The sequence below is a fragment of the Daphnia pulex genome, chromosome 5, assembly GCF_021134715.1.
Source record: "Daphnia pulex isolate KAP4 chromosome 5, ASM2113471v1".
NCBI lineage: Eukaryota > Metazoa > Arthropoda > Branchiopoda > Diplostraca > Daphniidae > Daphnia > Daphnia pulex.
The window spans coordinates 2,245,798-2,271,949 of NC_060021.1; the positions used below are offsets into that span (position 1 = coordinate 2,245,798).

General features: G+C 46.8%; 3 protein-coding genes across 4 annotated transcripts in view; all 3 read right to left on the reverse strand.

Moving 5' to 3' along the window:
• Positions 1 to 2,796: 2,796 nt before the first annotated feature.
• LOC124193925 (collagen alpha chain-like) lies at positions 2,797 to 3,557 on the reverse strand. Its single transcript, XM_046587903.1, has 6 exons — positions 3,496 to 3,557; positions 3,305 to 3,421; positions 3,159 to 3,242; positions 3,010 to 3,090; positions 2,851 to 2,944; positions 2,797 to 2,818 (listed from the first exon to the last, which is right to left on the reverse strand). Exons 1-6 carry the CDS (start codon positions 3,554 to 3,556, stop codon positions 2,797 to 2,799), a joined length of 459 nt encoding a protein of 152 aa, XP_046443859.1. The 5' UTR covers position 3,557.
• Positions 3,558 to 7,601: 4,044 nt separating this feature from the next.
• On the reverse strand, positions 7,602 to 8,593 carry LOC124193926 (NADH dehydrogenase [ubiquinone] iron-sulfur protein 2, mitochondrial-like). The gene is made up of 5 exons (XM_046587904.1): positions 8,555 to 8,593; positions 8,203 to 8,489; positions 7,969 to 8,144; positions 7,711 to 7,851; positions 7,602 to 7,639 (listed from the first exon to the last, which is right to left on the reverse strand). The coding sequence occupies exons 1-5, from the start codon at positions 8,591 to 8,593 to the stop codon at positions 7,602 to 7,604; spliced, it is 681 nt and encodes a 226-aa protein (XP_046443860.1).
• LOC124193340 (protein sax-3-like) overlaps positions 8,349 to 26,152 on the reverse strand; it is a 43,150-nt gene continuing 25,346 nt past the window's right edge. For both annotated transcript variants that reach the window (XM_046587107.1, XM_046587106.1), the window contains 9 exons: positions 24,735 to 25,079; positions 14,856 to 15,033; positions 13,384 to 13,514; positions 12,403 to 12,689; positions 10,770 to 12,252; positions 10,579 to 10,694; positions 9,350 to 10,513; positions 8,555 to 9,275; positions 8,349 to 8,489 (listed from right to left, as the gene is read on the reverse strand). In XM_046587107.1, coding sequence (XP_046443063.1) covers positions 8,859 to 9,275; positions 9,350 to 10,513; positions 10,579 to 10,694; positions 10,770 to 12,252; positions 12,403 to 12,689; positions 13,384 to 13,514; positions 14,856 to 15,033; positions 24,735 to 25,079 — 4,121 coding nt within the window. In that variant the 3' untranslated portion in view covers positions 8,349 to 8,489; positions 8,555 to 8,858. The remainder of the gene's footprint in view (positions 8,490 to 8,554; positions 9,276 to 9,349; positions 10,514 to 10,578; positions 10,695 to 10,769; positions 12,253 to 12,402; positions 12,690 to 13,383; positions 13,515 to 14,855; positions 15,034 to 24,734; positions 25,080 to 26,152) is intronic.

The window sequence follows — 26,152 nt, forward strand, 5'->3', positions numbered from 1 at the left end:
CAGTTTGATGGTGACTCCAATCGCTTCAAATTCTCGTTGGGTTCGACGACGAGTGTGGTAGCTTGCATATTCTTCTTGGTCAGGATCGCTACACCTCCTCCTTGACCGACACGATTGAGAACAAAAGAGTTGTATGATGAGAATTTCACTTTGTATTCGTTTTTCCAATGGGTTTCACTTAGTAAAACAATGTGAGGGTTGTGGAATCGTAAATTGTTTTTGAATTCTTCCAATCTAGATTATAGAGTCCTCTAGCGTTCCATTGTAGTATCTTGAGTGGAGGGGTCATGACTTCCTAAGTTTTCCGGGTCTGTTCATTTGGTCTTTTTCTTTCCATCGGGCAGATCGGTCATTTAGGTCCTTCATCAGCATGTCTTGGAGAATGGTCATACGGCTGTCGAGGCTGGTGAATCCGGTTGACATCTGCGTTTCTAGTTTGAGTAGTGGTGCAATTTGGGTTTTCATTGATGAGATTTCTTTCTCAACATTCTGTAGTCTCGTCTCTGTTTCGGGTGGAGTAGGTGGTTTCTGGGCAGTTCTCTGCATTTCTTCGATTTTCTTTTTGAGGCTGTCGATTTCCTGTCGGATTGACGCGTCTTCTGTGGTGTGTTGGTAGGTCGGTGGCCGTCTGCTTGACACGGTCGTGGGACCGGAGTGGAGTCTGCCGGCTTCCGTAACTGACATGTTGTTTTCATACGCGAACTTGATGATTTTTTGTTTGTTTGCGCAGATGGGGCAGGCTGCTGTTCCAGCTGCGTGGTCACTTTTTGAGCATGTTGGACATTTTTTAGGGGATTTGCACTGGGCGTCTTCTTCATGTGTGCTGGCGCAGTTTCTGCATACTGGTGGTACTGAACATACTTCTTCTGAGTGGCCAAACGTCCAGCACTTCCGGCAGAGCGATAAGATATTCGTGGCGTCGTTCGGACCGAGATTTGAGAATCTCTTTACTTTGAAGACACCTTGGCTGGACAGAAGGTCTAGTAGTTCTTCCTCCGTGTTGTTCGGCGGCACATTGTACATGACACCTTTAACTTCTTGCTCCGATTTGCATAGTGAGCAGGATATTACATGTTCATTGACTTGTGTTTGCTGGAGTAGAAGGGTTTTTGGTTTGTTTGAAGTAGGGTAGATGTAGAGTTCCCCACGCTGCGTCCACGTTGTCCATGGTCTCACTTGGCCGATTAGTGTGATAAGTCCGGCGATGAAATTTTTCTTGACTGTGAAGTTCCAAGGGCGGAACGAGCATGGTTCGCTGATTAATTGGATGATGATTGGGGCACCGCTGGCTGGGCTGTTGAAAAGGTCTGAGAATCTCGGATTCGGTCGAACGTCGTGGGCGATGTCTCCTTTCCTTTTTAGTGGGGCCGTTGGTGATTCAGGGTCGTCGATGTTCTCAGATTCAAGAGAGAAGTTCCCAGAATCTACGTAGTCCTCGTTGACGTCCATGCTTGCCATGGGGCATGTGGGGGGTACGCCCCCTTTTTTTACTTGTGCACTAATGGAGAGCGGTTAGTTGGTGACTGTACTGTTCCAGGTCTCAAACGCAACTTCCTAGTGTTTACTTGTTGTTCGTTTGTTTTTCCGTCACTTCCGTGTAAGTCTTTTCTTTGTCTGGTCTTGTTTTTTCTATTTATTGCTAGGTGGCAGCATTTCGTATTTGTTTCCTTCTTCGCTAGATGGTGTTTAATGTAAAACCCTAGGGATGGATTGGGATGGCGCTAATGCCCTGTAATTTGAAAATTGTAATTGAAAGACAGTGGAACAAATTAAAAGACAGTTGAACAATAGGGAAATAATACGGCGTGGCGTAAGCATGGTGGGTGTTAACTGTTACTAGGGCAGAGATTTTTGTTTTCGTGCGCTTCACATCAAAAGTATCATAAGGAACTCAATCTTGATCTCGGTTCACTTTTTATATTTGCAATCTCGTTATACTTTATTTTCAAACGGTCGTGCCCTACTTCATGTGAGGCTAAATAGGGAAGATGATGGACTTTGTCAAGCTCTTGCTAATTAGTAATAACCTGTTGGAATAAAAAAATATGGAAAACAAAGGATTAGACGACGTTGAAACAAGACAAATCATTTTGAACCATCACGATCATATCATATGTGAATCTTAGGTTGAAAAAGCCGATTAAAAGCAAATAATATTTCAAAAATGATTAGAACAACATCTTATTTCACATCACTTTTAATCCTAGGAGGAGGGATGATTAACTGGGAGGCTTCTAAAATCAAATTTAGCCTCCGTGTGCACCTTGGGCTCCGTCTGATCCCAGAGATCGCTCAGTCGCTGCAGTACCTGTGAGTCAATTGAAGATTTGAATACTTTATTTCATTCAATAAGAATTCTAAAATCAATTCAATTGATTTTTTACCTGCTGTTCCAGCGGCCACTACCGCACCAGCTGCGCCCACCACACCAGCCACACCAGCCACAGGGCCTGGTTCACCCTACTCTCCTGTGATTCCGGGCGCTCCTGCTGTGCCATGAACACCTGCAATTCCAACCAGTCCAGGAATGCCAGGAGGACCTCCTATAATAAGCCAATCAAAATTATTTTTAGAAATTAGAATTTTTCACATGTTTGAAAATTGACCAATGAACAAATTCAATTGTACCTGTTCCTGCTTGACCCCCAGTGCCGTCACTTCCGGGCGTTCCTGCAGGAGCAACCGAGCCAGGAGTACCACTTTGCCCATCTTTGCCATCTGTTCCGTATTGGCCAGGCTGCCCATATTGTCCGGAAGCACCATCTTTTTCGTTTTGCCCTGGAGTGCATGTGATAATTAAAAACGTAGAATGTTCCATCTAATGAAATCAAAGGAAAGAATTTTAATGGCTTACCTCGGGGACCAACCAATCCTTGCTGCCCATCGCTTTCATCTTTGTCATCGACGCCATCTGTTCCGTCCTTTCCGTCAACACTAATTAGACCTTTGATTTGAACAATAACGGGAATCGATAGAGTTTCTTAGAAAAATTTAAAAAAGGTTAACAACCTGGAGGGCTTCGGCCTCCTTTGCCCGCTTGGCCGTTTTTACCGTCCTTGGCATCTTTCCCGCTAGATCCAATTTTAGGTCCTCAAAACATAAAAGAAAAATGATTTAAATAATTAACCAAAGATATAAGGAAAGAAAAGGATTCCTACCTGCAGGACCAAGTACTGTCCCATCTTTGCCGTTGATTCCGTCTGATCCATCTCGTCCGTCTTTGCCCGCTTCCCCCTCTTCTCCTGAAATACATTTTTTTTATGAATTAATTTCCAATTGATTATTCGAATTAATTTGTGCAAACCGGGCACTCGTGCAGCTCCTAGCGGCCCAGTTAATCCTTGAATGCCTCGCAAACCCGGTGGTCCGACCATTCCAGGTGGCCCGGGAAGTCCATCGCGGCCATCTTTTCCAGGCAAACCTTCCAACACAAAAAATTACGATCCTTATCCACCCCATCAACTTACTAATTATTCTGAATTCAATTAAATTTACCCGCTTCTCCTTTTGTTCCTGGCGGTTCTCCTTTGCGGTCCAACAGGTCCGGCTGCACCATCCTGCCATTCACCCCATCAGTACGTGATATTTAAAAAAAAAAGTCTGCAATTGCCATTTTTCCAGCTAATTATTATTTTAAAAGAAATAATTAATTATACCTGGTATTCCCGGAGTTCCAGCTACATTCAACCAAGGGAAGGCGTTGTTTTTTTTTATTGTTGAATTCGCCCATGTTAATCCCGACTTGCAGATTTCTAAGTTCAGCAATCACACGAAACCTACACAATCACCTAATGATGATTTAGTTTGGTTAGACCATTCCAGGTGATCGGCGACACAATTGCTAAGCTTAGGTCGGCTTAGGTTGTACAAGGTAATCGAAATGAGTCCTTCAGTTGTTATTTTAAAAAAAGGACATTAGGCTATAGAGACGTTGGACGAGTAGTTTCGGTGGTTATTGAGCTTCCGTGTGTTGACAGGCGACATGCAGGATAGGATCGCGCGGATGTAGAATAGGGCGGATGAATCTTTAGCGGTCAAGGTCAAAATGTCAGGATTCATTAAGAATTTTCTATTCCGTCCACATCACAGCTGGATTTGATTCGACAATATTTACCGAGAAATTGAACCGAAGAATATGCATTCGTTTTAATTTTTGTAAAACAATTCGTAAAATAGATAAAAGATTTGGTACTTTTGAAAAATAGCTATTTCCCGAAAATGTTTTGGACAGTAATTTTCCTCATTAATATGAACACAGTTCACGTTAAACATCATTGCTTCGCCCAATTAGATTTAAGTTGACTTAGCTACTAACCCCATTGTTTTCTTTTTTACAACTAGTCAATGCTATTTTTGATGTCTTATCTTCCTACGCCATGTAGCGATAGCCTTACAAAGCCTTTAACTAAAAATACGTAAACAAGGGGAAAACGGTGAAGTGAGTCACGCGTCTAATAAAATAACTGACTACTAATAGTCAGCTGGTCTGGCTGTATGTACCATTTTATATAATATCTACATGACGACAAGGATTGAAAGTAAAACGGAAAATCCGATCCAGCCATTCAATGGCATCAACTGCTGTTGCTGGCTTTCAACGGGAAAACAATTGACGACCAAACAACCATCAGATGGATGAAAACGGAGCACGCTTCCGCAATAAACGCAACGCTTCGTTTGATACAATCGGGGCGATAAACAATTACAGGAACGTCCGTGTCGCTGTCCTTTTATTATTATTTAGAAACGGGAATACAAGAGACAAGACGGAGAGATGGCAGGGCAATCGAATTAACTCGGCGCAAGATGGGAGAGAGAGAGAGCATAGACGTGTACACGTCTACAGCGGGATAGAATATAGAGTTATATATCTAATATTATTGGATATGCTCCCCTTCTTCTTTATTTGTTTCGCCGAAGAAGAAGAAGAGGAGCACAGACGGAAGATATGGTGGCTGTTGAGAGACCAGACCCTATAGTTATACTATTTTACCTTGAGCACAATTCCATCGTCAACCCTCGACAGTTTTATTCGATCCGCAGAGCAGAGACACCACATTATTACAACAGACAATCTTTTCTCTCGTAAGCACCGCAAAATTTATTGTATGAAGGTGTTGGATGTTTCTCCTCTCTATGTGTCTGAGGTACATAAATCGAGCAAAGAGTTGGATGTAATCAAAACAGGTGTTTTAAATATTACGATTTTGGCGCTCTGGGCGTCAAGTTGGCAAACCCTTGTTGGCATGACGTGAAATATTTTTAAAAACATTTGTGGAACCAGCACCTTAAAAGGAAATGCGACTGGCCAAATTTGTATCAGAACCATCTCAGGACAATGTCTACTTTTTTATTGTTTCTGTCCGCTGGCTTATTGTACGTACATTCGGGAATTTTTCATGAAAAATCACCAGGCAAACGTTCCCAGTTTTTTCTTTTGTTGTACAAAAAAGAAAAACGACCAACACACCATAGACGTGGCGGATAGATTGTCTATAGAACGTGGTGCAGCAGACGTTCAAGTGCGTGTACGATAACAACAACAACAACAACCACCACCCAAAAGAAAAAGTGATGAAAAGAAGAAGAAAGGGAAAATTTCATGCTTGGCAGACTATATGGTCGTTGCATAAATTGGTGTTGCGGGTACTATTAGATGCCGTGCACAAAAGCAAGCGGCCCCATATCGTTAAATCACGACGCAGAAGCGGCGGCCAGGCCGTCTTCTCCTCGCGATAACTGGGCCCAGAAATGAAACAACCCTCCGCCACCGCCGCCCGACCGACCCATCAAACGTCCAACCGCTTACACGTCTCAGAAGAAACGATAATGAAAAGAGTCACCACAATTTACAAGCTCACAGGAGGGGCTTGCTGGTATTATATCTTGCGTGTGTGCGCCACAACAAAAGAAAAAGTAGAAGAAGAAAGAAAGAAGGACGATATGCTTTAACCATCTTTCTTGTGTGCGCGGTGATATCGGGTCTGACGTGTCCCCCCTCCCTACCGGCCGTCTCTTCTACATATGCCCGGTAATAGTCATTACAGTTACTCTGGCCCACCCCCCCGCCATAAGGTCCCCCCGCGTCTATTCGGCTGCTGTCTATGGGCATGCATGGGTTACATGCGATATATCTCATCAAAGATGGTGGCGCAGCTTCACGTCCGAAAACTTCCCACCTATACACCACGTACAGTGTTGTCCGCCCCCTTCATTGCAGCCGAAAAATCGATACTCTACCACCAGGTCCTTTTCAAGGCAAACCAACTGAATAATAGAACAACACCGACGTACGGCAAGGGCGGGCAACGGTCGACATATATTACTCGACTGCCAGCAATTTTATAGATATACAAACCCAAAAGCCAAAAGCCAAAATCCCAATTGCTTTCCTATACCTTCTGCATTATAATAGATGCTGTAATTATTATACATGTCAAAAACAAATTCTTAAAAAAAAATTTTATTTCTTGGGCTGTTCCATTTGTTGATTCGAGTCAAAAGAAATGAATGATATTGCATTAGATTAGGCCAAATTCCATGCGATTCGATGCATTTAAATCAAAAGACGGTGGGTAGAATTATTAGGAGGAGGAGAGAGAGTGCCGGGCGTGGGTTGGCGGCGGCGGCGGCCGTCGAGTATCGATCTCGTGAACATGAGTGCGTTCCCTCGGGCACTGACGCTCGTCTTTCCCCCCTACGGATAGATCACAGGATCCTCCTTGCTGATACTCCTAGTCTCCTACTGCCTAAACTGGTGATCCCAGCACTTTTTTTTCCCGAGTCCACCGAGCCACGCCATCGAGTCTACTACACCAGCAGCGATCCAAACATTGTGAATCGATTCCTGAATGCTAGTTGAACAGTGCCGAGCTAAATAAGAACCGGCAGCCCACCCTTTTCCTCCTCCTCCGGTTCAGATAAAAGGAAGGAGAAAAAATATATATCTAAGACGAACTAAGAGCTTACACCTCAATGTCAAGATTACATTCGATCCAGTGACAGCGTCGTCGTCGTCGTCGTTGCAATGGAATAAGCAGTAGCCAACTGCATTAATGGTGTCATGCAACCAAGTAATGAAGCTCAAATACACATGACTCTCGCGTGCACGAAAAAGCTAAAAGGCACCATTACCGAGATTACGCGTCGACCCTCTTAAAGAAAGCGCCCAAAAAGGAGGAAAACCCAAAGATTTTGTGAATAAGAAAAATAATTTTAAAAGAAAACAGAAAATCTACTTTTATTTCCTTGAAGAAATAAAAAACAGGCTGAATATACCTATCCGCCCACGAATTAGGAATTACTTTGACTCGGGTTCTCTAATATCCAATGATCGTGTTTCTAAGTCATAACAACACGAAACCAGGAGGAAAATGAATACATTTTCGAACCATTTCTGCTTTAAACTTGAACATGAATAGCATTTTACGTCAACAAAAGTCAAGAGTTTAATGGTAGAGGTTGAATGAAATTTTCCATACAAATTTCATCCACTGTATGTGTATTATATAATCACCTAATTCAACTCGGCTTTACATATACAACTCCATTTCCAGTTTTTCAAGTCACCGGTGTGGAGATAAAGAGGGCGTGGAACGCATTCAGCGATCAATTTCTCCAAAAACCACATCCAGTGTACCTGCGAAATTGAATGAAATTAGACGGTCATATATATTTCAGGACGACATCTGCATATAATTAAAAATGAACCAATGACGGCAACAATATCGGCGAGCATGTGGTTGCGGCCGACTTTCTCCAACGCGGCCAGATGGGCGAAACCTGGCGCCTTGATTTTGCAGCGATATGGGCGTGAAGAACCGTCAGAAACGAGATACACACCAAATTCACCTGGAAATCAACAACAAATGAGATTGAAATTTGGTTTAAGCCCATAGACCACTATTGTCTTAATAAGAAGATACCTTTGGGATTCTCTACAGCCGTGTAAGTGGCTCCTGGCGGAACGTTGTAGCCCTGTGTGAACAACTTGAATGAGAGCTTCCATCGACGTCTTCATTTCGGATCGCTTGGGCGCCATGATCTTGGCATCGTCCACACGGACCTCACCCGCCAGCATTTTATTCAGGCATTGATCGATGATGCGGAGAGATTCCCGCATCTCTTTAACACGACACAGGTATCTAAGAAAATAATGAAACTATTGTCTTGTGCTGCGACGACGAGGTGATGTGACTTTACCTATCACAGCAGTCGCCTTTTAGTCCCACGGAAACGTCAAATTCAACCAAATCATAGGCGTCGTAAGGTTGAGTTTTCCTCAGGTCCCACTTGATTCCAGATCCGCGCAACATGACACCACTGAAACCGTAATGAAATGCGTCTTCGGCGGGAACGATACCAATATCGACGGTTCGCTGTTTCCAAATGCGGTTGGCAGTCAAAACGTCTTCCATTTCATCGATACGCTCTCCAAATTTGCTGCAAAACTCGTAGATGTCATTTTCCATGAGGCCCAATGGGAGGTCCTGTCAAGATCAAAACGTTGGCGATAAGAGAAATGTTTTCAGTGGACATTTTTAAGAGATTCTACCAGAGCCACTCCTCCTGGGCGAACATAGGCAGCGTGCATGCGAGCGCTCCTGATACACGTTCGTAGAATTCCATGATCTTCTCACGCTCTTCGAACAGCCAAAAGAAGGGCGTCAAAGCAACGATATCCAAGGCGTGAGTACCGATTTGCATCAAGTGATTTAGAATGTTCGTAAGTTCGGCAAAGAGCACAAAATAATTGAGAAATATTTTTGGGAGGAGGCAAATTCGTCGTCGTCTGAATGGCTGTCGTCGCCGCCGCCATGGCTGTAATCGACTCCGTGGCCGCCGCTGATGCTGCGGCTTTAGTCGTCGACGTCGTCGTCCCAGTGGGTTGTGATGTTGTCCAGGGGATTCAATTGGTAATTCATGGGCGACGTCGTGTAGCAGCTGCCCGGCGGGAAACTTCGCTCTGATCCCGAATCCGAATACCCCTTGAGAGCGGGTTGATCGAGTTCCGTGTGCGATCCGGAGGTGCCGGATCTCTGGGACCGTATCGATCTCATGGCTTTCGTCCGCCCAGTTCGGATTGCATTCCGGTAGACGTTCGGCGCCATCTCTTCTCCTGCGAGACTGGCATTGTACCGAGGCGATGGAGGTTTGAACGTGCTGGAAATTCCAGTCGATCCTGCAGGAGCACTACGCTTCGACAAGGCCGGACTGGGATTGGCCGAACTGAATTTCAGCGACGGTTTGACGGAATTTGGCAGCGGAAGCGATCCCTAAAAATATCGTTCAGATTTAAAAATTTAAAATTCGCGCGCTAATAGATGATTATTTTAAAAAATGTCATTACGTCTTTGGAAGCGGAAGTGGATCGATCGCAATTAGGTGCTGGACTAGGTGGCGGCGGATGTCTCGGTGGCGGAGGCAAAAGTTCGGTCCAGTTGGGGATTCTCTGCTGCTGTTGCTGATGGCCGTTGCCATTGCCATTAGACAAGAATCCGCTGCTGTTCTTCCGACTGTGGTGACTGTTGTTGTTGCTGTTGCGGCTGTTGCTCCCGCAGCCCATTCGATCATGGTGCTCGACCACGTAGCTGCCGCTGCTCGAGTCGCCCGACGACTTGCTGGAATAAGGGCCGTGGATCTGCTGCTGCCCTCGCATCGACGGATTGACCAAAGTTGTGGTGGCGTAGGCGGACGGAGGCGCCTGCATCTGGGCCTGCATCAGCATCATGTTGTTGGTGTTGTTGCGACGCGGCAGGAACGAGCTGAGACTCAGTTGGCTCTGATCCGACTGGCTGTGCTGCTGCTGGGAGCCGTGCTGGTTGAGCAGCTCGGCGTATTCCGGCGGAGCGATTCCGCTGCTGCCGTACTGCTGCGGCTGTTGGGGTAGCAGCGAGGCCTGGGCTTCCAGTTCCGCCTCTTTCTGTGAAGCCGAAACCGTGCCCGTTCGCGACGGATGCTGGTGGTGGTTGCCAGTGCTGCCGGAATGCCATCCGCGTGACCAGAGCAAATCTCTGGCGCCGCCGCTGCCACTGCAGACGCTGTGGAGTAAATTGCCGTCCGTTCCGCTGCCCAGCTCTACTTTCTGCACAGAGGACATGGCCTTGTTGCGGACCCATCGGCGGCGGACGATCATGGCGGCCACCAGAAGACACAGCGTGGCCAAAAGAACTCCGCCGATGGCAAGAATGAACCACGTCTCCTTGACCATCTGCGTGGTCACTTCGCCGCTGGGCGGACGATTTCCGCTGTCGAAACGAGTGAACGGATCGTCCAGGTCGGAGTCCAAATCGTCGTGAAGGGCCGGAACCTGCGGATTCTGCTGGAAGCTCAACACCTCCATGATGAATGAGGCGGGCTCAGAAGCCGGGCCAACTCCCGCCAGAGTCCACGCTGCTGCCCGGATGGAGTAGGACGATCCGGCCACGAGATTTCCGATAATGACCGAAGTCGGAGTCGGCGGCAACGTCATGTTGGCCAATAATGTTTCCGAATCGTCCATAAACACGTAAATCTAACATAAAAATGAATTAATTATTAATGGCAAAGGACAAAAAGGATTTGATTGATTTGATTTACTTGATATCCGGTGATGATTCCGTTGCGTTGGTTATGCGACGGCTCGCTCCATTTCACCAAACAGCTGCTCGAATTTAATTGGCGCACAATCAGATCCCTCGGAGGTCCTTCAGGAGCTGCACAAAATCAAACAAGAAATTGAAAATGAAATCAAGTCAATTTAAATTGCTGGAAGGAATGCCGGAACTTACCGGCTTCCAAGGTCGTCAGCGTTTGACTGTTGGACGGCCGGCCGTCGATATTCCGGTAGAACGGGACCAAGAAGAAAAGATAGCGCGTCGAGGGCAGCAAATTGGCCAGCGTGTAAGTCGAGCTGGACACGGCCGGCTGGGACACTGTGACCACCCGGAAGGAAGCCAACGTCGAGGCTGAGGATCTTTCTTGATGGATTTGATCCTCCTCTGAGCCGGAGCGGGAGCTGCGGATGGGCCGGTACCAAATGTGAAGTCCCTCGAAGGCCGACTCGGTGGGTTCGCTGCCATCAGCGCCATCTAACCAGCGCCAACTCAACCGGACGGTTGTGGCATTGAGCGGGCGGACGGGCTCCAGCCGGAGCCACGCCAGAGAAGAAGAGAGCCGCTGTCGGCCTTCCTCCAATTCCTGGATGCCGCCGCCGCTGCCGACGGATCCACCCGACGGCAGAGTCGTGAACCAAGGAGATACCGGACTGGGCAGGGACAGGCCGTGCGAGTTCTCGGCTCTGACGAGCACCGCGTAGGACGTGGTGGGTTGCAAGTCGGTCAAGACCAGCTGATCCGCTTTGAGACGATGGGTGATGATCCGCCAGCTCCGTTGGTTCGGTATCGTCGGTCCAGCCCACGTCCAGCTGTTTTCTTGATTCGAATCGGGGTCACCGCTGCTGAAGATTTCGACCGTGTAGCCCAGCAGAGGCGAGGCACCCATTCTCAATCCGCTCTGCCAGCCGACGGTTAAAGAGTTGGCCGTCTTGTGGAGGAGCCGTGGCTGGGACGGAGAGCCGGGCAGAGCCATTGGATCGCTGGGGCTGCGCGAGAAGGCGACGTTCGAGTTGCTCTGGCTGGCCACAGTCAGGGAGGCCGTCCAAGCCGCCGACTGATCTCCGGATCCGATCCAGCAGGTGTAAATTCCGGCGTCTGAAGGCTGTAAATCTTCGATGCGCAGCATGCCCGTCTCGCCGGATTGGGTCATGCGGACGGACAGGGCCAGCGGGGCGCCGTCCTTCCACCACCGCAGCGGCAGATTTTGGCTGCTGGGCTCAGTGGTGCTGCAGGCCAGCGAGGCAGGTGAGCCCAGCGGTAGGGTCTTATTGGCTGGGCCGACTTCGATGACGGGCGGTGGCGGAGCCGAGATGGTGACAATCTCCAGCCGAGTGCGGGCCACCAGGCCGCCGGCCTCGCTGACGGCTCCGCACCACAGGCCGCCGGCATCCTCTCGCCGGAGTCGATTGATGACCAGCGTTCCGTTGCGGAACACGTTCCACCTGGCGCTGGGGCCGGAAGAGTCGGATGTCAGGAGCTCCACGTTCGAGCCAGTGCCGTCGCGGCCTTGTCCTTCCCGCTGCCAAAAGACCAGCGGGGCCGGCGACCCGTGAACTGGGCAATCTAAAAAGACGCTCTGCTCCAGGAATCCGCGCACCTCCCGCGGCAAAAAGGCCTGCCCGCCGCTGCTGATTCCGGCGCTGCTGTTCCACGTGGGCTTTAAATTATATAAAGAAAAATCATTTTAAAACATTTGAATGATTTAAAAACATAAAACCAAATGCATAATTTTTTGTTTTAATAAAAATTAAGCGGGCGAAACATTCATGAATTCCGCCGGTGGAATGAAATATTCATGTGTACATACTGGGATTAAGATGGCCAGCTGGGCCGAGGCCGAGCTGGAGCCGACCGAATTCTCGACCTCGCAAACGTAGCGGCCGGCGTCGGAGGCCACCAGTCGCTCCAGCCTCAAACTGGTTCGCGTTTGATCGTTGGAGGCCGGCCGGATCCGGTTAATTGGAATTTTGGCGCCGTCCTGTCGACGCCACTCGACGTGCGGCGGCGGATCGCCCGTGACGCCGCACTCGAGGCTCACTTCACCGCCCAGCAGGGCCGTCGTATCTTGAGGCGGGCGAACTATGACAGGCCGAACTGTAAAATTGGGTTTCAGAAAAATAATTTGATAACATGACGCAACTGTTGAATGACGGACTGATTTAACATCTAACAAAAGGAAGACTTGGCAATATTCCAAGTCCAATTTGGATGAGACGGCCAGACATTTTTCTATTGGGGGGTAGGGGTACAGGGGCCTAGATTCAATATCATTCCATTGCGCCTGGATGGCGCAATGGATTTTGAACTAGAGAGAGAGTGGTTCAAAAGATATGAATTGGTGTGGACTCTTGTGCTGGATGCATATGAATGCATATGAATCCGCTCGGATGCATTAGTCGCCAGTATATACATCCCCCTCCCGCCATCAAAGTATGTACACACAAAGAGAGAGAGAGCTGCTATTATTATTGAAATATGAGAAATCCAATTTGACTCATCTCACATCATTCAATATTTTTCTACATCTTTTTTTCTCCACTATAGGGCCGTCCCCCCTGGAACGCTGAAAGTCATCCACCCCACCCTCCTTTTATTCCCCTTGATCCGCAGTGGGTGGCAGACATGTAGGAGACACAAGAGTTGCTGGGTTCTTCTACGTATGTGGATAGATAGAAGATCAATAGAGGAATTGATAGAATATTGGGATGAATCATATCAAAACGCTGGTGTGTGTCATCCCTGGTGGTGGTGGCAGTAGAACAAAAGCAAAGTCTCAGCTTAAACCTACCGTGAACCGATAGGAGAACGGCGGCCGTTTCTCTGGTGGCCACGACGTTCTGAGCCGAGCACTGGTAACGGCCCTCGTCCGACGACATGAGTTTGGCAAAGATCAGGTTTCCATTTTCGTCCATCCGGATTCTAAGATAGAGCAGAGACAACAACAATAACCAAACAGTTAAAACAAGTTAAAACACATCTATAGGTAACAAAGTCACAAACAACAAACAAACACGAAATAAATATCATCTAGTCCCATCGTAGAGAGATTCAACACGCTGGCCTGCGTTCTATTTGTTTATCTAGCCAGATGTGTGTGTGTTGTTCAAGCCGGAATGAGAAACTGGAAGCTCGATATGTCGTTTTATTTTTCTAGACCTGTGCTACTACACACAGTCGACGCCTAACAGCTAGTCGTTGGGCCTTCTTCTATAAATAAAGAATTTGGGGGCCCGTTTCTCTCCCGTTTGAAATAGAAATTCCGGTCGGTCGCTTTTGATCGCCAGGTCATTTCGATGTGCTGTACTCTATATACTACTAAAGGGATGGGGGGGGGGGGGGAATCGCTGGGCCGTACACACACACACTAAAATAGAACAGGCATTGAGATCTGGGTTTTTCTTTCCTGTTTGGACAAACAAAACAAAAATAACAGGCGAACGAATTGATGTTGTCAAAAAGGTGCCGACGCTCGCCAGTTTTCTGAACGACTTGTCTAAGCTGGGTTAATTGAAAAAACTTCATTTTTTCTATTGCTTTCCGACTCGATTTCACGCTCGGACATGGCCAGCGCAAACGATGGGATTCACTCTATTCTTAAAAGTCTCGTGTCGGTTGCAACGCATGAAATAAGAAATCGTACGACAGTTTGCGGATGACCGCATATCAATTTCTTCTGAGAAAAAAGAATAAAATGAGGAAACTTGGCTGGTTAAGACTGCAACTGTCGGCGTGTATAGGTGCAACACTATAGAGAGAGAGAAGAGAATTTCCTATTCTTTTTTCTGAATACGGTGGGAAACTGGGAACCTTTTTTATTTTATTTTACTATTTTTTAAAACATGCGAGAAAGGCTCAGCCGGCCCGTTTCTGATCCAACATATATAAAGAGAAGAGAAAAAAGAAAATGAATAACCAAACGCGGACCACATCCGGTGCAGCAAAGCTATGCGGATCAAAACTTCGAGCCAAACCCAGCACGGCGCACGGTGTTCAGTTACTAGACGGGCTAAACCATAACAACAACATTTTTCCTTCATCTTTTTTTATAAAAAAAAGAAAAAGATAAAACACTTGAAAGATATCGAGGTAATAATAACCAAGGTATATCGAAAGAAAGAAATATTAATGGAAGCAGTTTGGTGCCCATCAGACTGGGGAAAAAGAAAAATCCTTTTGGCCAGTCATATAGACTTTTAAAAGTTATATGTAAAGTAGTTTAAGAAGCTGGCCGTCTATAACACTGAAAAATAAATGAAGTACCTGGAAGAATGATCGCGCTGAGGTAGTCCAACTGTGAGGTTGTCCAGCGGCTGGCCGTTCTTTTTCCAGCGCACCTGCGGCTCGGGATGTCCGCGAGGCGGCTCGCACTCCAACGTCGTCGGCTCGCCAAGAATCCCGCGTGTCGCCAAAGGAACCGTTCGGAATTCCGGATGCAAATCTAATTATCAAGAAAAAAATAAAATAAAATGGGCGCGGTTAATTTATTGTTTCAAACTAAAATAAAAAAAGGTCAAATAAATTCGGCTAACTAAAGCCAAAGAAAACAGATGAAACCAACATGCCAATAAGAGTCTCATTAAAAGATACGGAAGAGTAGCGCCGTCAATCCGGAAGTAGAGAGAGAGCAGCCAGTGGGGGGTAAATAGGCCGGGAGCGATGGAAGCAAAAGAGAAAGACGCAAAATTGAGTGAGTAGGATCTCTGATGTTGTGCACTCAGGAAAAAGATGTCCCCAACGGAGGTTCTGTTGCCGAAGAAAAGTGACTTAACGATCCTCTTTTGTTTGTTCTGTTTGTCTTGTGTGTGTGTGTTCTTTGATCCTGTGCAGCGATACACACACACAGCTGAAGGCATCGTGTACTAAGCTAAGCCAGCCAGCAGCCCCTGATGGTCGTCATCATCATCAGCAGCCGTCACATATATATACGTATACAAGCATTTGATATGTAGACGGGCACACACACTCACGGGGGGACGACACTCGCCATGCTGCCCGTCTGCTCCGGCGATCCATTAAAATAAAGGCAGAGCAATAAAGAAGAGAAGAGAGAGAGAAAAAGGGATTGAGAGATGGGCCAGCACAGCATAGCACAGCACAGCCAGTTGGCTGCTGGGGGGAAGGATATTTACGACGACGTCCGGATCCTCTGCTGCTAGGCTGCTGGCTGGCTGCTGTGGGGTCCGTCTCATATTTATCGAAACATGGCAGCTGTTTCGACAGCGTCGAGTGCTATGTGTGTGTGTGTGTGTGTGTGCGCGATATATCTCCGTATATAGTCTATACGTGGGATGTGACTGTGTACTTGATCCCCACATCAGTAATGGGTCGCGCCCGGTTGTTTTCTCTTCTCTTGGCGGGGAGAAGAGTCAAGTTCAGCCATCCGGGGAGCACAGCAGCCCGGCACGGCACGGCCAACCCGTTCGCGGTTCGCTGCATTAGCCATCCGATGAACCGTTTTGTCCTTCCCCCATCGACTGGCGAAACTCTACACTGTGGCGTTGCTCGGCTCCCGCTCCATGCTGCACTTATTGTCAACGGTAACGACTCTGCGGCGATGACTGCCGATCGTAAAGAAAGAAGAAAAAGAAGGAAAACGGCCGTAGAGAAAATGCGACAAGAGTCGAGCGCCAGTCAAATTTGTCAATTGGCTATTATCGAGGCAACAACCTTTTCTCTTCTTCTTGTGCTGTGTGGGGGCCCTTGCCGCTGCTCATTATTATATATGACAGTTGCAGCTGCAACCCAAACTTTTGCTGGCACTGCCTTCGTTCTAAAAACGGACGGGCTCACCAAAAAAAGAAAGAAAAAGGATTGAAATAAACCAAAAATGAAACATGGGTTAGTTAGTTGCCATGTTGAGCCAACATCTCACAGCCTCTTGTCACACAACAGCTCTGCTCTGCTTTCTTCCTCAAGTCGAAAATTCAATGAAGGTGGACGGATGCTAATCTCTAAGCCCAGGTTTTTTTTTCCTATTCCCATCACTCCCAAATGAGGTGGTAATAAATCATGGCCCATCTTATCGAATCTTCATACCTGCAGCAACAACCCAAAGGGACGAGGAAGAAGAAGAAGAAGCCCAAAATAGGAAGAATGATAACAGCCAACAGAGCAGAGGAATGAAAAGATAAAACCCCGAAAAGACTCGGTGTGTCTCTTCAATGGCCAACCAGGAGAGATAGCGACCAACAAAAAGTGACAAAACATTCGACAGCTCACACAACCAACCCAAAAAGAAAAAGGATAAAAGGAATTTGACAAAAATTCAACTCTAAAATAAATCAAGAAAATGTCGTTGACGGAAAGGTTTGTCACCAGCCATTGCCGCCTCATCCCATCAATGCGCTTCTGTTCATTAGAGTCTGACCGGTAAAAGATAAGATATGGAAACTGCGAAAAAAGACAACGTGCCGATCTCCAGCTGCACTGGTCCAACCCGGCCAGCTGGACGTCAGAGATTTAGGGGTGGGGGAAAAAATGGAAATTGCAAAATTTGAAATCAAATATCCCCAGCTGGCTGTATCTAAAATGTACACGGCCAACAAATCTATTAAAAATGGGACGCGCTTATTGCGCACAAAATAGAAATTCAAAAGAAAATAGGAATTTCCTGTGACAATTCTAAACGACGCAGCATCTTGTCGCTCTCATTTCGTCTGCTGGCGGATCATCCCGACAGACACACCCACGTTTCATGACTCTAAACATGTAGGCACCTTGAGATTATTATTCATGAGGATTTGTCGACTAATAATCGTCATCCACGGCACGTGGGGGGGATGAGCGCAATTCTCCTGGCGTCGCTTGAGCGCCAGACGACGAGGCCATCAACAGTTGCAAGGGAATTGAACGGTGTGATGGTCGGTGTGACGAGATAAATACCTGACACGCTTCTCCAATGAGCGATATGCCAGAGCGCGTTATTTTGGCAAAGAACAAGGTTTCACAATCAACGCGGGAATAAATGAAGAGCTCAGCAGCGACGACCCATCCATCACACAGCAGTTGCCCGTTTAATCCAATTAGCTCATTTTCTTCTTCTCTTCTTCTTTCCGTCTCGGGAGATTGAGTCGCCCAAGTTGGGAGAAACGGCGCCGTGCCGGTAGATTTGGGTGGGGGCGACGCTGGGCGACGTCGTCGTCGTCGTCGCGCGTCTGGCTCACATCCAGACAATGACAAATGAGGTTGTCCATATTATAAGATGTATAGACATTTAGACACACACACACACATATTCCGGCGGCTTATACATGTGAGCAGCAGCAGCGTCATCCATCGTTTCAAGGTTCTCTCTCTCTCTCTCGGCCAGCGCCATCCATCGCATCCGCCGGCGCTTCGACTGACGCCGCCGCCGCCGCTCGTCACAACTGGCCGCCGCCGCCGGACGACCAGACTTGGAACGACATCAAAGCGCGTTTTCATTTTCATTTTCATTTTATTTTTAAAAAAAGAAAGAAAAGAAAGAAATTACACACATCCATCGTGCGCGCTCTTTTTTACCTGGCGCCCCAGCAGTCATCTAAATCCGTCGAATTTCACATCCATTACGCAATAGTCGTCGTGAAATGAAATGAAAAAACGAAACAGCAAAGCGAGAAGAGAGAAGGACTGCCGGACAGCATGAAAGTATATCGATCCGTCTGCTATTCATAACTCGAGTGCCATTGTGTGTCGGTCGTGACATCGTGTGCCTGGCAACTTTGGCTTTATAGTCGAGACGGGCGGACGGACGGGCGAAACAAAGAAAAGAAAATAAATTTATAGGGTGGACTAGAGGGATGATTACCTTCATTATCTGGGCCCCCATTCCAGCACTAGCTCTGTGTGTGTGTGTGTGTGTGTGCGTGTGTGTACATACTTGTGTCGTCCCTACTCTCTCGACGTCTATTTGTATATCTACGTATAGTATTTATGTTTATGTGTGTACGTGCGGAGATGGGCCGGCGAGAGCTTTTCATTCCGACGCCCGACACACACGAAATATCTAAGAAGGAGGGAATGACTTTTAAATAAAACCCAAATAGACCTTAAACATCTTTCCTATTATTGGGTTTTGCGGCTGGGCCGAGAAACTGGACGTGAGAGAATCGGAGATTTCCTGAAACACACACGACTGGCAATTAACAAGAGAGCGCGAAAAAGATAAACATAATAAACAAATAAAACGACAACAACATTTTCGGTTCAAGATCTTGGGCCTTTGATCGTCAAACGTCCGCTAACGACGACGACGAAGCTCTAAGTCTCTCTAATCCATTTTTGAAGAAAAAAGGGCTATAGACGGAAATAGGAGCGGCTGATGAGTTGACGTAGAGGACCATTAGTGCCAACGTCATATAATTTAGTAGAGCAGCCAAAGTCCCGCCGTGATGGGCGCACGCGCATTGCTGGACTATAATAATACACACGGATATAATTTAAAAAGAAATGGGGAACTGGTGATCGTTTGGCATGGGCTCGCGATCGGTCGATGGGTTCCACAGTTTTCCCCTAGCCAAGATGTTTCTGGCCGTCATTTTCGCTCGTTTTCTCCCGACAAATGACGGGTGTTAATGGGCCGAGTCCGTTGGTTGGGGGATAAATAGACGAGGGGGTCTTTTTTTCGAAGAAGAAGAAGAAAAAAGTTGTGATGATATTCCAAGAAGAAAATGGGGCCTCCTCTCTTTCTCTCTGGCTAGTAGACAATTAACAGCCGTTATATTGACTTGTACTCTGGGGTGTCTCTCCAATCTTCTTCTTCTCAACTTGGCTGCTACTTTTTTCTTCTTCTTTATCTTTTCGACTAATTTTTCTTTTCTTATTGCCTCTTTCTCTCCTTCCTTCCTTCCTCTGTCTCTGTAGGAGGTAAGAGTTAATAGGCCATCGCCAGCTTGGTTATTTTCTCCGCTGGAACAATATCGCCGACTGGGCTATTCCCTTTTCCCTTTGCGCACAGTTTAACAAACAGGGTCGAAAAAATAAAACTGGCGACTTATTTTTAAAAGTCTGACTCTATTTACTCTTTTTACCGCTGACGGACATGCACCTGTCTATTTAGGCGTACAGCTGTTTTTGTTTTATTTCCCCCCTTCATTTGGGAAAAGAAAAGAAAATCGACAAACGGCCGGAAAAAAGTTTCTCTAGTCTCTACGGGCGGATACCAAAGTCGTTTAGAAAAAGGCAAAACCGAGCCAATAAATCTTGAGCGATTCCGATCACCCCGAGTCGATCGGCATCTTGTCGTTTCTTTCCCATCTGCAAAACGGGTCTATTTTTTGTCTTGACTGGACAGCACAGCCGGCCCTTTAAAAGTCATTCGTTCCCAGCAGAAAAAAAGTAAAAAAGGCCCATTCGATGTGAGGGCCATTAAAAACCCAAAACGAAATAAATCGTGGGGGGAAGAAAGAAATAAATGTACACTATATTACACACACACAGCACGCCGGATAGAGGATAAGAGGAGGAGGACAAAGCGGCCTATAGCCCAGCATTTATATATCGGGGAAATGTGATTCGGGATACATGTCCTTAAGCGTCTGGCGGCAATGAAACACAACCGAGGATGAAAGATTAGAAAGAATATAGAGGAGAACGATAAAATAAAAGAAAAAAGAAATCCCCCCACCATAAGATACATTACAGCTTTATATGTTATACGGCCCATCCACAAGTTATACTATTTGGTTGTTTTTTTTTGTATAGAAGAGAGCCGGCACACGTTGAAATATGTAGCCGCCACGCCATGCCACATGAAAGTCCGTGATAAAATTAGTGGGAGGATTTGCGTCCGCGTGTAGTAGATGCGTCTGGGCGCTGTGATCTGATAGCTATTTCGGCTGGCTATTTGACTACATGCAACCGCAAACGCGTTGCTGATGAGGGGAGGGAGGGAATTCAATTATACTTGCTGCTTGGCGCTATTTATGTTTTGAATTGTTTACACACAGGATTTACGATTGCGCCATTTCAAATGGATTTTACGACCCGGCGTCACTTGGCGCCAGAACTTTCTATTCTCTTCCTCTTTCAAGCGTATAAGAGAATAGCAGAAGAAGTAGGAAACAAATTCAATCAATAAAATGGCAAGTTGGTTAAATTACATTAAATGATAATAGATATAAAGGGGGGCCTTAATATTTATTATTGTCATTCATTGTGTCCGAGATTGTGTCGAACTGTGCGGAATCGATTCGTCGTGGACAGTTGTCCAAATCGATGGACCCCCGATAACATCAGAAACGAGAGACCATCTGAACCAATACGACAACCTTATTTCTATTATAATACCATGGATTATATGTACACATATCATCTTGATCGTCATCATCGAGCTGCTCCCCTTATATCATCCACAGAGAGTACATAAGAGGAGAAAGCGGCTTTTGTGTGTGCTGCTGTCCATGTCTATTAGTTGCATTCAGAAAATATAGACTTGTGTGTGTACACACAGAGAGCGAGTGTCATTGCAATCTGCAAACCCCAAACAATCACAGCAGCAGCGCCAGCTTGGTCATATCAATTATTCATCTGGGTGAGGGGGGGGGGACACCCACAAGGGGGGTAAAAGTCGAGAGAGGGACGCCCAGTGACACAACTTGGCTGGACTTGGAGGAGCCCCACACACCAAATAATTCTCTCTGTCTGTCTGTGTTTCCCTATATTTTTCTTTCAAATGAAAATCCCGGCTGGTCATGTTGCTGGACTGCCGCTGTGCATGCACGGGTGCAACCAAACAACAGCAGCAGCAGCGGCGGCCAGCTGTTTTGTTTGGCATGCGCGTGTCACATGTACACATTCTGGTGCCCAGGCGATCATAAATTGCCAGCAGGAAATACATACACACACACCTCTGACATTGGCCAAACTTTTGAGATGATTGCGCATCCAAACTTGTTGATAATAATCGATTGACGGTATAAATAATGACACAGGGCGCACTTTGACAGTGACGTAATATCAAAGAGAGGCCCGCCATGTAATTTGAAACGTTTGAAAGTTGGCGGCGGGGAAGCAAACTTTAGCTGTTCCGTCAATCCCGAAACTTTCGTGATTGACAACCCGACACCGTCGTCTTTTCAAAGTGTAAATTTGTTCGAGTCGAGAGAAGAACCTGTAAAACCTTTGATCTCGACCGAGGAAGGCGCTGCTGGGTGGGCGGGAATAAGAGATGGGCGGGCAATTAGGGCGGACGAAATAAAACTCTCAGGTGTACATACGTACATATCGTGTGCGCCCATCAGCGACATACACTTGCCCAGGTGTATTCACCTTGTATAGTAAGAGACGGGAGCGGCAAAATAAAAGAAGAAAACAAGCGCACGCGCGGGATAGAAAAATAATAAAAATAAAAGGAAAAGGAGGGCGGTCGTGTCACAAGCGGCTGACAGCCCCCCGTTCGCTCCGTTCGCTTCCCTTTCTTTCTTTCTTGTGTTTGGGGCTGATCACGTTTCGGCAGACACCTCGTCTTCCTTCTTTCTTGCCCTTGACGAGATGATTGCTGTTTGGCTTGGAATAGGGGCAGTGCTGCACGACAAGCCCAATCCCTCCGGCGCATCAAACTACATCACAGTCCCGTCTAACTGCTGCCCAAAAGGATCTTTCATATTTAAACGGCCAGGAAAAAACTTTTTTCGATTGAGTTTGGCTTCAGCGGAAAATACAAAAAGTTTGTATTTTATTTTGGACGCCATCGGCACACGCACAAGTTGAGGGTAAATAAAAGAGTCGAGAGTTGCGCGCACTGCAATTGCCGAATCTCTCATAAAAGTTGGTACCGATCTAATCGCATTATCTTTAGACTAACGAAATGCCTTTCAACCTTTTCGGTTGTTTTATCGGTAAATGGGAAAGTTGCAAAGAGAAGAGTAATCAGAGGGTCGGACAGGTCGGTAGTTTGATGAATGTCGGCACAGCAAACGCGCGCGGTCAATATATTCTCTAATAATAGATGACGCGACGGGGAAAAACGGGCGATGATAGAGACGAGAGATTGTGCGGGGCCGTTAGTTTCATTTTTTGGCGAGGGCCCTGGCTGGCGGTTCAGCCGTTCCAATCATTCCCGACCCCTCACATATTTTCCTTCTTCATTCCTCTGGGCCAAATGATGAATGTCTTGTCTGTTAACCGCGTCGCCACGTCTATTCCCCCTTATTTTATTTTGGCCGTGATCGGTCGTGATCAAAAGGCGAGATGAGGTCACGAATCCAATGAAGAAAAAGGGGGAAAGAATAGACGCGCGCGCGCCCAGTTATCGAAACGATAGGCCGGCCCTTGCATAACTCTCTCATTCAAATTAGACGCGGACACGGCACAATATACAAGGGCGGCCAGGGGGCGCTGACATCACAAAAGAGAGAAAAAGAGAGATAGGAAATAACAACTTATCTCTCTACCGATTGCTGCCCCTTTCGTGAAGGGGGAAAAGAAAAGATCCCGATGATTTGCAACCGAAACGGGCACCGGGGTCATCATCAACAGCCGAGCCTTATACACATTTCTCTCTATACCCTCCGCCTATTATTTAGACCCATAGTTTCTCTTCAAGACTATTTTTTCTCTTTTTTCTCTTTGAGTTTACCGTTTAGGGGGCCGATAACGATCGTTACATGTCCTCCTTTTTGATTGTCTACTTCTTTTTTAAATAAAAATGAAATGGGACAGGGAAATGAGAAGAGAGAGAGAAAAACACGCCGGAGACGATAGTGTTGATTTTATTAAAAGATTTTTTGTTTCCCTGTTTAACTGCTCAAGTCAAGGAAAGCCAACCGAGTTCTTTTTTCCCACAGAGCCCACACGTCCATGTGTCTGAATGGAGTGGCCGAAAAATGTGAGTCTATCCCCCCCCCCCCTTCTTTGAAATGAAATGCTGGTGGTGGTGGAGGGGGGATGTGGGCGGCGTGTGTACAAGAAGAAGATTTAAGAGGCGTGACGACCGAGTCCGCGTAGTGGAACCGATCCCGAAAATTCTCTCTCCTGGACCCGGCCGAGCGCATCTCTTTTTCCCTCTCACTTCTTATCTTCTTTAACGGATGACTATTTCATTTAATTTTATTTATTTTTCCTTTTCAGATGTTACGTGGAAATCTAATTGCCGGCCGGGATGATCAAGAACTCTCATTGCTAACCGACTGGCCACTGCTAGAGCTGGGCTCATAAATCGCTCGGCAATTTCACACGTTGCACACGCGCACCTGTCCCCTGCGGTCACTGATCTTAATGGGCCGTCGACTCTCCTTCTCTCTCTCTCCTTACGGACGAAATCAAGCGGCAACCCTGGGCGCGTGCAAAAAAATAAATATAAATAAAGAACACCGGACTGGACTTTCTCCTATATAACGAAATTTGACTGCTAGCGTTGCCTATACGGTTGAGATGCCAGCAATGAAATATAGGCTATGGCCACCGACTCGAACGTGAACAATACCGGCACTTTTCTCGCCAGGCCATCCGCAACACAAACCAACGTCAGACGAACAAACAAGATGGAAAATCTCTTGATCGGCGGCGGTTCTTTTACGTTCGAAAAATGGTTGAGGGGAGGTGATGGGTCTAAAAGTTGATTGTTATCGCGTCTCATTAAAGTTGGTTATTCGTCGCTGCCCAGGGATTCCCTTCTTCATGCCGGACAGCCGCCGGATGGCGTCAACGTCCTTAAATTCCTCCAGTTGGAAGAAGAAGAAGCGACTACGCAACATGCAGCAGCACAGAAGCGTTTTTTTGATTTCCCCCCATCGACATTCTTTTGTCTTCCATCTTGTCTCTCAAAACACATTTATTTATTCATTCAAATTTCACATCAGGCTCCCGGATCTTTTCTCTTCATCTCTACTCACGCAAACGTTTCTCTTCTTCCTCATTTTGGCCAGCCATTAAATGACGTCCCACTCTCCACTCGTGCTCAACAATTGACCACCAGAGTTCACCCAACTGGTCAGCAGCCCGTTGCGTTTGATTCGGGAGCCGAAAAAATAAAAATTTTATCTAACGAATCCCGACGTCCCCCCCAAATGTAACTGCTATTCACAATGAAAAGCTTGTCCAGCAGCAGATGGGCAATCGCCCATTTCTCACGATCATAGCACACGGGAATAAAGTCAAGAAAGAAGGAGGGGAAAAACCAACAAAGGATAAATTGAAAATGAGATTCGACACTGCACTTACATGCAACGGTGAGAGTGGCGTTGCGTGATCGGGACGAGCCTTGCGGGTTGCGAGCCAAACACCAGTAGAGGCCGGCGTCGCTTTCCTTGCGTCCGTGGACGACACGGAAGAAAAAGAGATCGCCGCCCGGCAGCATCACCCGGTGGCTATTGCCTCCACCTCCGCCTCCTCCGCTCTTGCTGTGCTGCTGCTGCCCGTTGGAGCTGATGATGAGCTCGCCGTCGCGGTACCATTCGATGGTCGGGGACGGACTGCCGTCGGCCGAGCACTTGAGCGTCACGGGATCGTTGCGCGCCACCGTCATGTCCGTCGGGTGTTCGGTGATGCGCGGTGATCGCATCACGCCTACATGCCATAGAATATAGAAAATACACACAAAAAAGATGATTAGATATTTATCCGTTATGCCACTATTGAATCGTTCACGAAACCCCCAAGAAAAAATAAAAATTCAAACACGAACGCGCTGGCCCATGAAACGGTCAAATGGAGATGGATTGCCGCCATCTTCAAATGACAAAAAACTCCTTTTTCATCCATCCATCAAAATGATCAAGTTGGTCATTTTCCCCCTTTTTATTTGGACCAACAGCCCGGAATCAACTTGATTGAAAAAAGAAAAAAAATACGACGACGACGATGGATTGGATGTGTACTTCTCTTTCTAGTATACTCTGCACTTTTCATTAGTCGGCATTCAATCAATAATCGAATTGAATGAAAGCTACAAGTTACTACATGTACGAGTTCTTTTTTTTATTTTGTTCCGTATAGATTCGGACAAAAGAGAGTCGGGAATATCCAGCGACTCAATACTCAATAGTCGAAACATGTTTGGAACTATAAGGGGGGCCTCTGTCGAGTGTAGTTGTACAGATATATATTACCAAGTTGAAAACATCTGCTGTGCCCCACTCTATACACTCGGATGATGAACCCCTCCTCGTCGTCGTCGACTCCACCCCAAACACACAAGAGAGATCGCCCAGTTCTCTTCTCTCAAACAGTCCCAACTGACTTCATTCATCACGATGACAGGGGGGGGGGGACCCAGCCAAGGCTATACACGATGATGTTGCGTGTGTGTCCGTGTGTATAAATATACACCGGCGCCTATTTCTTCTTGTTGTGCTGCCTCCTCCTCCCTTGTCGTCATCGATTTCACGAGACCCTCCACCCCTGCACCTCTCAGCTGTAAAAATGCACGACGACGACGGTTTTTCTCTCTTCTTCTCCGACCAACCGATTCATCCCCAGTTCGTTCCACCCCACACACTTTCTCCCCCCCACTTCAACTTGTCTCCCAATAGAAGAAGAAAAATCGTAATAATAACAATGCTTAGTAATAACAGTTCGATATAGAGTGTGTGGGTTATTCCTTCCAGGTGAGGTACTCGACAAGAGGTAAAATATATCAA